The following is a 14,751-nucleotide window of genomic DNA, read 5'->3' as shown; positions in this document are numbered from 1 at the left end:
TCCTGGATGTTGTTTGCTGAAGCTTCCCTTGGTTTTATCTATCTCCTAGATGCCTTGGAGACCCCAAAGATGGATAATAAACCAGAGTCAGCCTTGCTTGTGTCTGATACCATGCAAAGAATTCTAGCCATAAAGAAATGTTTAGAGAAAGATAATATGTATATGTAGGTTGCTAGGGTTTTGAAGAAACCCACCAAATAGTATGTGCCAGAATTCTGAAACTATTGAGGACTAACATGAAGTAAATGAAAAGTAGAGTACCAGTTATACACTAAAAAATAATGACACTGAAGGACATAACTTAGCTTAGGTGGACTTGCTAGCTGAACATGGGAGATAGATTTGTTTACCCATTTAATAGAAGGTATTAGACCACTTTACTTCTTTTTTAACCTTCCCCTCACTTCTTTTTTTTAGCCAGGTCCTTTGTAGACAGACTTTCCTCCCTCCCTGTATTGAAACAAGAGTCTTACTTACATGTGTTCTGTAATTATTCTACCCTTGAGTTATATCTACAGCCTTACCAACATAAACCAAACTACATTTGCCTTCTGTAGACATCACGGTTTTTCAAATGGAATACTGTGGCTTTCCAGGACATTCATGCCCCCCTTTTTTCTCCCTTAAGTTTTGCTGATCAAAAGAATTTACTCACCTTGGAGTATGTAAAAATGGATAGAAGCTAGGGAATATAGTGATCGAATCATTTAAAAAGAAAAACAAAAAACACCCATGGGGGCGGGGTGGTGGTGCTAGTGGAAGCGTTTCTTCCAACTCCTGAAGTTATATGCAGCTTTGTATATTCTATACTCTCTGCACCTAAATCTTGGCAAAATAGTGATGTACATTGTTACTACATCAGAATGTGTGAGCTCGGCAGTTACTTCTTGTACTTTGACCCTTTGATGTTTCAGCTAATTACCAACTAAGAACCATTTCAGGAAAGAACATAAGTCCTGGTTGCCATTGCAAATCCTGGTTTAAGGCTTGAGATAGCACCGAGAAAGCAGCAATTTTACACTTTGCAAAGTATGTATCAGCAGCTTGAAATAGAATCCTGCATACATCGTGGTACACTCCTTAAAACAGTTACGTTCTCGGTTTACAGGATGGCACTTACTGGAAAATATGGATGCTGCCAGCTCTGAATCAGTTATTCCAAGGGATGGAGCATGTATATTATATAGTTTTAAGAAGGTCTTGATGAGTTTCTTTTTAATTTTTTTTTAAATTTTGTGCATAGGAGTGTTACCTGCACATATTTTTGTAGGCTACTTGTGTGTATGGTGCCCTAGATGACCAGAAGAGAACATTGGATCCTCTGGAACTGGAGTAGCAAATGGTTGCGAGCTCCCATGTGGGTGCTGGGAATTGAATCCAGGTCCTCTAGAAGGAGCAGCCCCTAGTGCTTTTAGCCACTAAGCTAAATTTTTTTGCCCCAAGTTTACTTTTCTTATATTTGTTTATTAAATGTACTCAAGGTATTTATGGACTATCTATTTAAATAGCCAAGTAAGCCTTCTACTGTGATATAATAAAAATCTTAATAAATTACATATTTTAATAACTAGAATTCTTTCTCCTAGTATTACATAAAATAGTAGTGTGTCTTTTAATTTGTGAGTTTTTTTGTCTTGGTAACAATTATGGCAAATGGGATTAAATACATTTTACAATCTGGGATGCTTTAAATGTAACTTCTTCTTTCTCTGTGTGCTCTACTGATCAAAGAAGACACTGTTGACTAGAGAGAAATATTTTAGCTTCAACTACACTGTAACCTTGAGCCATTACTTTCCATGTGTCATTGATTCTTCCTGGACTTCCCTTTTTTCTTTCCTGGGTAATTATGCCATAGATTGTTAAAGAGAAAGATTGGATCATGTCATTTGCAATAGCTGTAAATACTGTGGGTAACATAAAAGGTAGGCCTTTTGACAATACAACACTCATATAATGCTTATCTTAGTTTGCTTATCTGTAAAACTTCCAACTAGCTAAATCTTGGTTTTCATTTTTCCTGGAAGGGGGTCCTGACGACAACTTAATTGAAGGTGGAGGAACAAAATTTGTCTGCAAACCTGGAGCCAGAAATATTACTGTCATATTCCATCCATTACTGAGGTAAGTCATCCCTATGATGTACTTACCCATGATCAATATTCTCAATATTCATGCTGATGGGCTTGGTGCCAATAGTTGAGCCAGCACTGAGTCAGATCATTAGGAAAAAAGAAACTCGTTTCATTTTTGCAGGTTTCACAGTGAAAGTTAGTCAATAGAACAGTAATGTCAGCCAAGCCACTCCCTGTTCTCAGGAGTAAGCTCACAGACACTTGAATTTGATTTTCTCTGCTTCCTTCTCTAGTTCTGCCCATCTTCTTCCCTCCTCCTCCTCTTTTTTTGGATCTCAGTGGTTGGCAAGTCCAGGCCTGCTGGGGCCATCTAGCCTGCCATCTGTTTGCATGAACACACATTTGTTGGCTACAGTTGTGCTCGTGGGGCTGTGGGTAGCCTTACTCTGCCTCCGCGCTGCATCCCAGAGATGAAGCCTTGCAGTGTAACTCCCGGCCTGTGAGCCTGCATTTTTTCTCTCTAGTTCTTCATTAAGAAAAACAGATTACTGACCCATGGTCTCTCTTACTCATTTACACTAATTACCCCTTCATTATCTTTTGAGAATTACTAAGTCCGTGAACAGATGTGATTTACAGAAACCTGAAAAATATTAAGAATAAAATATATGGTTTTGTTTCTTGGAAGGTAATTTGATGGTGAGCAGAATAAAATCTGTTACATTGTTCATTTCTCGATTTTACTATATTGTAGCAAAGAAAATTTCAGAATGCTTTCCCCCAAAAAATTCTAAGTCCTAAGTGCTTTAAAACAGGTACTTTTCTGCCAGAATTAAAGGGACAATTGCTCAGTCATTACAAATTAATGGTTTCTAGAGATCTATGTGCATGGCAGAGTTCAAATTGTTTATAAAATTATTGAAGGCAAAGATGCCGTATTTAATACTGTGGTTCATTAAATTAATTTTGAAAAATGAATAAAGAATAAACATTGTACATATTAACAGGTAACATGATGTTTTCATACATACAAGAATCTTTTGGGGCAAAACCTCAAAATCTTTTTTGAAATGTGCTTTATTGTCTGCAGCCCTCCTGCTGCACAGCTGCATGCATACCAGTTCTTCCTTTTCCTACCTCATCGCAAGCTACTCATAGCTCAGCTTTTGCCCATCCTGCTTCCCCTAGCCACCCTATCCTCTGCAAACCAACATTCCACTCTTAACTTCCACAAGAATCACATCACACCCTTTGACCCATGTGTCACAAATGACAGAACTGAATAGTATTCCATTGTGTATATGTATCACATTTCTTTTATCCATTCATCAGCTGAAGGGTATTCTGGTTGTTTCCACTTTTTGGGGGGATATGTACCCAGCATGGGAATTGCTAGATCATACAATAGTTCTGTTCTTAATTTGGGGGGAACCTTCACACTCTTTTCCATAATGGCTGTATTAAATGACCTTTCAGGTAATGTTCATATAATAGCTAACATTATTTTACTGAATACTTGAAATGCTTCATAAGGGAAATTTAATGTCTTATGTTTACCACAGTTTGTAGAAAGCACTTTGGATTTATATAATATTGCTTTTCTCTGTAAAGAAACTTTATATACTCCATGTATTTGTATGTAAAGTAACAGAAACTTTTGAATACATTATGAGGTATATCTCAGAATAACACTTTAAGCCTCTAAAACTCTTGCTGCAAGTAAATTCACTTAAGAATCATGGGGTTAAGACAAATAAGACTATTTAATTGGTTAATATATATTATATATGTTATATATAATAGGTAAATTACAATGTAAAACTTCTGTATTTAACAATATTGTCCATATATACCAGGACTTTGGTAATTCGTTTAATACATGTTCTGCAATTACATTTGATTTTTAATTAGTGTTGTTAATTGCTAAGGAAACAGGAACATACCTGAATGTTTATTGGCCTCTTCTAAACCCAGTTTAACACTGTACTTTGCTGCTTAATTGTACCATGGTGTGGATGAATTGAGTCCTTATATATACATTTATTTTGAGTATGGAAGGATACCTATGGACCTTAACAGATTCGAATAGCTTTCTAGTGCTTCCTTAAAGAGCTGTTTTACGGCTTTTCTTACTCATTCCATTTGTATTTTAATTCTAAGTTTTGTTATTGTTGACAGGAACTGAAGGTTTGTCACATGATATAATTCACCATTAGTTATTTCTTTGTGTATCTCTTAATGTAAGTAACAAGAACATTATGCACTATTAAGTTTTAGTGAAAATATAATAATGGACTTATAGAACTTCAAATGACTAAGCCCTTTAGTAATTTTTACTTTTTAATTTTAGTTACTATCTTCCAACATTTTCTGTGTCCATTATTTCTTAAGTTTATAAATTAAATTTGGTAATTAGAATCAACATACATATAGTTTATTTCCACTCATTGATTTTCATCATGAGTTAACCCTTTACTAGTAGTTATATTAGTAGACTATTATATTGTTTGTTATGTTATTTATATTAGTATTAATAGACTCTTCAAACATATGTTCTTACTTTAAAAGACAATATTTCAAAGTGAGACAGGCAGATTAGAAGAGTGGAAAGATGTCGGCAGGAGAAGGAAACTTGAAATTTCAGATGAAAACCATAACAGGGTATCTTGACTCAGGTCTGGACTCCTTTTTTAGCTTTTTTCACTAGTTATTTACTGGACTCTGCCTCTCTGTAAGGCTTAAGAGAACAAGATCAGGTCACATTCTTGTCTATGAGATGCTTGCTTGGTAACCTGCTTGGTAGGAGAACGAAGTCAGCAGGTCTGGGCACAGCAGCTATTGGGAAGGATGTGAATCCGTGGAATCTTTTAAATCTGCCAGGGAACATGCGTATGCAATGTTTCTCTTGAACCAGTGTGGCAATTCTTCTATTTTATTTTATTTTATTTTATTTTATTTTATTTTATTTATTTATTTATTTATTTATTTTTTTGATCTGAGGATCAAACCCAGGGCCTTGTGCTTGCTAGGCGAGCGCTCTACCACTGAGCTAAATCCCCAACCCAGTGTGGCAATTCTTATAATCACGTATCCTCTTTTTAGTCACTGTCTTCCTCGTACTATTCTGGGAACTTTCTACTTAGATCAAGTGACTCATATTCCTAACTCATCTTAAACTTTGGTTTTGTTTATGAGTTAGATTGTGATTATGAGGTGCAGAAGTAACTTTCCTCACAATGACATTTATTATGAATTCATTAGTAGCAACTAATAGACTGTGTAAGCTTCCTTGTATCCTTTACTGAGCTTAAATATTTTCCTCACTGGGAGACAGATTTTCCCCTGGCACTCCCACCTCAGCATCACTGGCGCTCTGTCTTCCTGAAACTTTGCATATAGCTTTGTACGCTTCATTTCTGAAGGAGGTGCTTTCATCACTTTGCTGCAGCTGGCAGTGCCCCCCCCCCCCCAGTGCCTCGCAGGTTTTCTGTATTGGCAATGGAACTGCCCTTCTGAGAGCACCACAGAGTTGCTTCCCGTTACCTTGTTTGATGGATTCCCAGAAGTCATTTGTGCTGTCCTCTCATAAAATTATTCTACAAGGTCTTCCACTCTGGTAACCTTGTAGTCTTATTTTTGTACTCTCCTCATAACCACGGCAGCCATATCACTTGGAAATCACATAGGACGTTGGAGGCAGATGTACTGTCTTCCAATGTTCACCACATTAACTCGGCTGGTGCTTTTATATTTGTCTAATATTTTTCCTTACTGTTTACTTTTGGTCAATCTTGTATCTTAAAAAGATAGGGGATAGAATCATCTTGCTTGCCTTACTCTTAGCCTACCAAGAAATTGTAAGCAATTGAAGCCCTAGTGAAACTTGCAACGAGAAGAGGTTGTTTAATCAATTTTTCTGCCTGTTGATCTAAATGAGAAAAAGCATATTGAAACAAATTTTATACTGGCCAAATTACAGTGAGTTTTAATTTTCTTTGTATGTTAGCAAAGAGTTGATTAGTTTGCATGTTGATTTCTGCATTTTAATTTTTATGACTGTGACTGGGCAATGCCTTTATATTTCAGGAATGCCAGGGCCTTGTCCTTAAAAAATTAAAAGTTCAAACAAAAAGTGAATTTTACAATGTGTTTTGTAGAGTCTGAGTTGGGAAGGTCTTTGTGAGAGCATGTCTCTTAATCAGACCTGAGGATGCAGTAAGATGAGCAGCCTGAATATTTGAGGGAAGAATCCCTGGCCACCAGAAATGTAAATGAAAAGGGAAAGGTGACTGTGTTTCAAGAACCACCAGGGGCTTGCTGAGGCTGGGTGTATTCCCCAATGATCCCTGTTGGAGGATGTGAATTGGAAGCTTATACTCAAAAGTAGTAGGATATAAATGGTTTCCTTTTGCTTCAATAAAGAGGACAATACATTTAGACTGAAAAAATATAGGAACTACCTTTGTAATTCCCAAAAGCATGGAAAGTATAGAGAAAGCCTGATAATGCTGGCATTCAGGAAAAAATTATTATAGGCCTCTTACTTGATTTGAAGTACAGAAGAATTCTAAGTTAGTATAGCTTAGTGTCGTTAGTATAGATTAGTATTACATCAAAAATGATGTATCCCTCCTAATAATGATATATCTAGAAGTAGAATATGTAATTTGACGTAGCTCATTTTTATTATATTCTCCAGTGTTGTTTGGCAAATGCTATATTGTTTGGAAATCAGAATGTCACAAAGGATTCATCCTGTGTGTGGTTTCTGATACAATGTACTTTCAAATATTCTTATAAAGTCTTGTTTTCCTCTCAATCAGTGAACAGTCTGGTGGGCTTCATTACAAAAGTCCTGGTTTGTTTTAGGTTTTGTAGTAGATTTGCATGCTAATCTTTCTAAGTTTAGAGAATAACTACAGAAGAATGACTTCTTTACCAAATTACATGTTAGCCTAAACCTAGTCTAGCACAATAGGTCTGATTTGAAAGTATTTCCAAGATTATAAAACCTTTCTAATAGAAACTTGCTTTAAAATCTTATTTAACTTCTTTCTCTGTTTTTGTTGGATTTTCCCCTTATATTCAAAAGTGTGGAATAACACCTTCATTTCTTAGTAGTGGTTATGTAGGTATCGGTATGTTCATATGATTGGCTTTGAAAGGAAGATGTAGTTTGAATATTTAGAATAAACATTCTATTTTTTTGCCAATGTTTGTAGCAGGTTTTCTTTTGAGCCACCACCTATCTCCCAAATCATGATATGGAGAATATTATTAGTTCTGAGTGCTTGATCTTAGCTTAGGCTTGTCTTACTAGCCCTTATAACTTATTTTAACCTGATTCTATTCATCTACGTTTTGCCTCAGACCTACTTTGTGTCTGTCTGGCGGCTGCCTGTCTGGATAGGCATCTTCCTCTCTTTCTCCCTTGTTCTCTCTCATTCTCCCAAGCCTAGATTCCTCCTTCTACTTATTCTCTCTGCCCATCAGCCCAACCTATCCCTCCTCTGCGTAGCTATTGGTTGTTCAGCTTTTTATTAGACCAATCAGGTGCCTTAGGCAGGCCAGGTGAGACAAATGCTACTCATCTTTACGTAATTAAACAAATGCAGCATAAATAAATGAAACATATCTTTACATAGTTAATATTCCACAATAAATGTTTTTATCTTTGAGAAGTGTAGAAAAGTTGTTTCCACTAAGACAGTTTGATATTTACAGTGATATTTGGTAGTGTTATTTCAAGCATCCGTATATATGTGATGTTTATACAAAACTATGCTTGGTCTTTTATTTTAAGTGATTTTTTTAAATTATTTTTTTATTTTATGATGTTTTGCTTGCATGTGCATGTCTGTGTAAGAGTGTTGGATCCCTGGAACTAGAGTTACAGACAGTTGTGAGCTGCTATAATGGGTGCTTAGAATTGAACCCAGGTCTTCTAGAAGAGAAGCCAATGCTCTTTACTGCTGAACCATCTCTCCAGCCCCAACATGCTTGTTCTTGCTAAAGCTTAGGTGCGCAATTTCAAAGGTACTGGTGATGATACTGTGAGTTATATGCTATTCATAAATTGGGGGGCAATATGGCCACTATGTTGCATTCCTAAGAAACAGAACTGTTTTTTCTGACTTATGAAAATAATTTATAGACTTTATGACTTATGAAGCCTAAGGTGCACTGAGCATTGGTTTATGTAGATTCTAAAACCCATATATGAGTACATGCTTTCAACTCTACATTACAGATATTAACTGATTTTAATCTTTCTTCAAACATTTGGAGATTAAATCATGGTTTTTGTTTGTTTGCTTTTTTTTGTTTTTGTTTTTTTGAGACAGGGTTTCTCTTTTTAATAGCCTTGGCTGTACTGGAACTCATTTTGTGGGCCAGGCTGCCTTCAAACTCACAGAGCTCCTCCTGCCTCTGCCTAGAAGTGCTGGAAGTAAAGGCATGTGCCACCACTGCCCTGTGAAATCACGTTTTTGGATCCCAAGTTTCTCGTTTAACCTTTATTTCTTCTACCATGTTATGTGATATGTGCTACACGTTGGTTGCAACACCCTGTACCTGAGTGAAATGAAAGTCAGTCAGGGAGTCAAACCACTTCTATGTGCGCCCTTCAACATTGTTGAAAGAAGTAATTTGGTAATCCATTTACATGAAAAGTACAGATAATTCTATGAAAAATAAAAGGAAATTTAAAAATCAACTGGAAAGATTAGAAGTGTTAGAAATGTGGGTATATGTAAGGAGACTTGATGCTAATTAGTGGTTGTTTTCTAATGAAAAATCAGTAGAAATAGGAAAGATTCCCTTGGGAGGCGGTATCTACCCTGGAGATGCATAGCCAGCAGCTGCGTTCAAGAAGAGTTAACTGTGTGCTCAAGTGGTAGGTGCACATTCTTTGGTTCTGGGACCCTACTTCTGACACATGTGCTGCTTCTGAGATCTGGATTGATGTATTTCTTTCAGAATGTTCATTTGGGATTTCAGGGATTTTGTGGTTTGTTGGTTGGTTTGTTGGTTGGTTGTTTTTAATCAGACATCAGCACTACTGATTGCCATTGGCAGGGCTGGGAATTCTAATGTCTTCTGCATCCTTTTTAGCATGACTTTTTCTCCACATCGGACAGTGGGGTTCTCTTCAGATCTGGACTGTTACTAGAGATCACCCTGTCTTCTCTGTAGTTAGTTAACTTTACTCCCTCCTTACCTCACACTGTTTCTTCTCTTTCTGTTTGCTGTTTTCCTGTTTTGTTTTATCATAGCAACTTATTTCTGTAGCTTTCTTTCTTCTTGCAGTGACTCTGCCTTCCTACCACTGTAAAGACTAAAACACAACTCACTGCACTAAAGTTATCCAAACTGAGCTGCTGTGATTTCTAAATTATACGCTGAGATTTTATATTTATTAATTCTGTCACTTCATTGACGTTACTGATAGCATAAATATAAAAGTCAGTAGTAAAACTTTTCAGTGCAGAAATTTACATAGTTTGTGTACTGCTCTTTATGTATTCTGCACATGCATTTGTCTTTTGGATTGTAATAGCCAAAATATGCCTACTCAGCATCAATGAAGTATGTTTATATCCAGCTACAGGCCTATTTACATATGATTTTGGAATATAAGTTGATAATGAAATGTAAGATCAAAATAATGTAGGCATACCTAAAGAAAAGTGTAATTTCCTTTTTTAATAACATATTCCTTTAGGTGTAGGCTATGCATTCTCTCTGTTCAGTTTGGAAGCTTTCCCTATACCCTGTTCCCTTCAGTGTGCACTCTCTCTCTTTCCCTCCTCTTCTATTTTCCTCTACTTCCCCTCCCTCCCCCACTCTCCCTCCTCCCACTCTCCCTCCCCCTACTCTCCCTCCACTCTCCCTCCTCCCACTCTCCCTCCTCCCACTCTCTCCCCCCACTCTCCCTTCCCCCTGCCTCCCCCCACTCTCCCTCCCCCTACTCTCCCTCCCCCCACTGTCCCTCCTCCCACTCTCCCTCCTCCCACTCTCCCTCCTCCTACTCTCCCTCCCCCTACTCTCCCTCCCCCCACTCTCCCTCCTCCCACTCTCCCTCCCCCCACTCTCCCTCCTCCCACTCTCCTTCCTCCCACTCTCCCTCCCTCCATTCTCCCTCCCCCCACTCTCCCTCCCTCCATTCTCCCTCCCCCCACTCTCCCTCCCCCCACTCTCCCTCCCCCACTCTCCCTCCCCCTACTCTCCCTCCCCCCTCCCTCTGTCCCTTTCTTCCTCTCTCCCTGTCTCGCTTTCTCCTGTCTCCCTGTCTTTCTTTCTCTCTTCATTGGTTGAGTTATTTCTACTTTGCTGATTAAGACTAATTCTCTTCTTTGATAACTTCAACTTCTTGATTTTCATGAATGGTTATTTGAATATTTGGCCACTTTTAATTTACTTGTCATTCAAAACTAAGAATTAACCTTTTCAAAGAAAGACAATTGGTAATATTAAATCAACCTTCTTAAGCAAATACGGGCATATAATATAGTTTGGAGGAAATAATTCAGTCAAATGGGGAGGGGAGGAGCTTGACAAGTGTGATTAGCTAGGAGCCCTTTAGAGGGAGCATTACAAATGAGGGTTCAGGTATGGCCCTCTGGAGTCTAGGGCAAGTTCCAGTGAGTGGTTACCATAAAGCACATGTTCCAGGCCATAGTGGGGAGCTGGAAAGTTATTTTTCACAAAACAGAAATGAAAATTAGAGATAATTAGGGCAGATTGAAAAGTGGGGATGAGGGTAGGCATCAGCAGAACATGCCTTTAAATCCCAGCACTGGCAGAGGCAGGCGGGCTCTGAGTTCGAGGCCAGCCTGGCAGACTGGTCTACAGAGCAAGATCCAGAATGGCCAGGGATGTACAGTTCCTGGTGGCCTCTTTGGGTGTAGCTAGCATTGCTGTGGGCCACTGAAGCTCTCTGGCTATGTCACGAATACTCAGGGTGTTTCCATCTGGGCAGTCAGTGATACCTTTTAAAATTTACTTTTGCCTTGTGTGTCTGTGTGAAGTATGATAGGAAAATGTTAAAATGTGAAAATAGAAATAAGACTAGTAATGAAAAGTGTAAGAAAAGCAGTCCTGTACCTATTCTTCAGAATGTAATTAGAAATCTGAAACCTGCTGGACAGGGTAGATGTTTCTTAATACCCATAAATGCATCTGAGTGAGTTTTGTTTTTTTCTTATTTCAACTCTTTTAGGAAAATTGAGAGGTTGATTTCTCTAAATAAAAAAACACCATTATCTTCCACTGAGCTGCCACTCACTCTGCCACATAAGTGTTAGTTTCTTTTCTGTTCTTTTACATATGATTTGATTAGTAAATAGATTACCCCTCCCTCCCTCGTCCCTCCCTGCACCTCCATCTTTCTTTAAGCCTGGATCTCCTGTATAGCCCATGGCTTCCTAAATCTGAGCATCTTCCTTCCCCTACCTCCTAAGTGCTGCAGTTAGTAGACGTGTTGATCTGCAGGGTCAGCTCTGACTTTGAGTGGGAGTTGACTATACTTTACAATGAACTCAATTTGAAGACACTTAAATATTTATATATCTGTTATAATAAACTAAAATATATAAAAAAGTATATATGCTATGTTTCTTTCGCTTCTTGCTTCTTGATACCTGCCACCCCACCCTACCCCACTGTCTAGCACTGTCCATGGAGCTTTCTAGAACTTCTCCTTTCCTTCCTTCCTTCCTTCCTTCCTTCCTTCCTTCCTTCCTTCCTTCCTTCCTTCCTTCCTTCCTTCCTTCCTTCCTTCCTTTGGTTTTTTTGAGATAGGGTTTTTCCGTGTAGTTTTGGTGCCGGTCCTGGATCTCCCTCTGTAGACCAGGCTGGCCTTGAACTCACGGAGATCTGCCTGGATCTGCCTCCCGAGTGCTGGGATTAAAGGCGTGTACCACCTCTGCCAGGCTCTGGAACCTCTTTCTTAATTGTGTATTGAGTATTGTGGTGATTTGAGTACAAAAGGAACTCCATAGTGAAGAAGTTCACCTTTCTATCACTGCTGGATTTCCTGACCTTTATCAAGGTATTTGCCATAAAGACACTTTGACTTATGTGCAGGTAGATAGTTTTCTAACCCATATCTAGCCTTGACCCTTATCACTTGGTGTCCAATTTAAAAAAAAACAAAAACAAAAAACTTAGCATCTTTATTTTAAATCAAAAACTGGTTGCCTAGAAGACTCTTGTTCCTACTTCCTCATGTTTTCAGTGTCAGTAATTTCTTCTGGTTCTACTTCTGTGTCTTGGATCCTCTCTTCCTTGTTGGCATTGTTTTAGTCTCTTAGCTTCCTTACTACTTCCATTATGCCAGATCTGACCTTTCTTAACCCACCTCCATCAGCTCGGTGAGGGGCTCATGCTGCCTACCTGCTTCTCCTGACTTCATGTTCCCTGCCCACTTAGTCTGAGTTGTTGGTGTAAAGCATCACACCTGGCACTCCCACTATACACAGAACTCTCATGCTCACCTCTCAGTCTAGATCCATAACCCATTTCTTGTTTTGGGCCTCTCATGCCATAATCTGCCCACTAATTGGAAATTGACGTTCTTATCAGGAGAAAGTGGGGACGTCTGTAATTACTGATGATATGTGGAAAGGTGGTAGAACAGTGATGAAGGTAAGAGTTGGGCTTATATCAAATACAAATCTGGAAGTCTGCCTGGGAAACAGGAAAGGAAAATCAGAGTAGAACCTGTACTAAAATAGTATAAGCCAGATGAGTTTTGATAGTCATGGCTGAACTCAAGATTATATGAAGATTAATTATGTATTGAATCTTATGATGGCAATGGAAATCCTTCAGAAAAGAAAATGCTTGAGGTCAAATACAGAGATTATATCAAAGAAACAACCAGCAGATGAGTGGGTAGGAGCATGGAGTAGGAAGAGAGAATAAAGCACAGAATCAGACAACTCCCCAGACTACAAGTTTTACTTACATAAGGCTAGCTCTGTTGAGGGGAGTTGGTGGTGGTACAAATTACAGGATATTGTTCCACCCTGTCCAGCCATTTGTGCTGAAATAGTAGTACATTAATTGCTTTTCCTGTTGCTGTCATAAGAGTATTTGACAGAAGCAAGGTAAGGAAGGATGGATTTATTTGGGCTCATAGTTTGAGAGTGTAGTCCATCGTGATGGCAAAGGGATTTTAGACAGTTGACCAGTGTATCCACATGTAATGAGGAAAGGGAGATGGATGCTACAACTTAGCTCATGTCTTCCTTTTTATTCAGTAGAGGACCCTAAGCTTTTATTATTATTATTATTATTATTATTATTATTATTATTATTATCACCATCATCATTCAATATATAGATGCCAGGTAAGGTAAATTTTCCAACCTCAGTTGAACTAATCTAGATAATTCCTCATAGGCATGTCCAGAAGTTGATCTAATAACACCTCCTAGATGTGCCAGGAATCTCTTCTCCTAGTTGACTCTATTATGTTAATTGATCACCAGTACTAATAGTACTAATCTTTACAGGCAGATAGGTATACTTTTATTAACATAAAGATATTCATTTAACATTTTTAATAAATGTTGATTAAAAGCAGGATATATAGCAGATCAAATTTTGCTTAAAATCTGTAACTTTATAAGGGTATGAAATATATAAATTCATAATTCATAAATACCATTTAGATTTGGTAATAAATGTGCAGTGATAATCTGTATTTCCTGTTATTCTTTCTCTTCTCCTCCTACTTCTCCCTTCTCTAATTGTAAGCATCAAACCCCAGGACTTTACACATATTAGGCAAGCTGTTTACACTGCGCTACATCCTAGCTCCTCCCATATTTTTCTCATTCATTACAATTAACATATGTTTATTTAGAATTAACAACAACAAAAGGAAGAAGCTTACTTCTAAGACTATGACTTTCTAGTACATGAATAACAATAACATTATCGCAAGCATTATGATACTTTAAGATATTTGTAATAACCAATATTAGGTAATATATACATAGCAGTTTATAAATTACATCCAAGGATATTTTCATGTTTGGTGATCACACAAATCCTAAGATACAATTTGGAAAAGATTGTATAATGAGGCCTCATTTCATGGATGGGACTTTATGTCCAGCTCTTATTGAAGTACAGTTTTGGAAGCTGGACACAAATCAGTGAATCTGGTTTTGTTTTGTTTTGTTCTTTTGGTTTTTCGAGACAGGGTTTCTCCATGTAGTTTTGGTTCCTGTCTTGGATCTCATTCTGTAGGTCAGGCTGTCCTCCGACTCACAAAGAACTGCCTAGCTCTCCTAGTGATGGGATTAAAGGTCTGTGCCACCACCACCCAGCTTTTTGTTTTTGTTTTTGTTTTTGTTTTTTTAATCTGGTTTTAAAAACTTGTTCTTTCTGTCTCGTGGAGTTTAAGTCCCAGGTACTAAGGGTTTTGTTCAGGTATCTAAGCCCCCTACATTTTGAGGTTCCCATCACATCTAAGTCTGAGTGTCTGTTTACTTAGTAAGGAATAATCATATCCAAAACAAGGTTCAAAGAGTGTTCTCTTTTGCCTTCAGTATTTATTTTACTTTCTACAGTTCACGGAAGCATCCTTTGCTCCTGGAAGTTCATTAGTGGGCATCTGTGCCACCCTCTGTTGTACTGTGTTCATTTTCTCTTCCTGTCATTC

At 38.0% G+C, this 14,751-nt stretch overlaps 1 protein-coding gene across 1 annotated transcript in view; it reads left to right on the top strand.

The window, feature by feature from the left end:
* Exoc4 (exocyst complex component 4) overlaps positions 1–14,751 on the top strand; it is a 767,731-nt gene that overhangs the window by 349,292 nt on the left and 403,688 nt on the right. Inside the window, exon 10 of the mRNA XM_036180825.1 lies at positions 2,028–2,124. Coding sequence (XP_036036718.1) covers positions 2,028–2,124 — 97 coding nt within the window. The remainder of the gene's footprint in view (positions 1–2,027; positions 2,125–14,751) is intronic.

The sequence above is a fragment of the Onychomys torridus genome, chromosome 3 (genome assembly GCF_903995425.1).
Source record: "Onychomys torridus chromosome 3, mOncTor1.1, whole genome shotgun sequence".
NCBI classification, from domain to species: Eukaryota; Metazoa; Chordata; class Mammalia; order Rodentia; family Cricetidae; genus Onychomys; species Onychomys torridus.
This window is presented reverse-complemented; position numbering and strand designations above follow the sequence as displayed.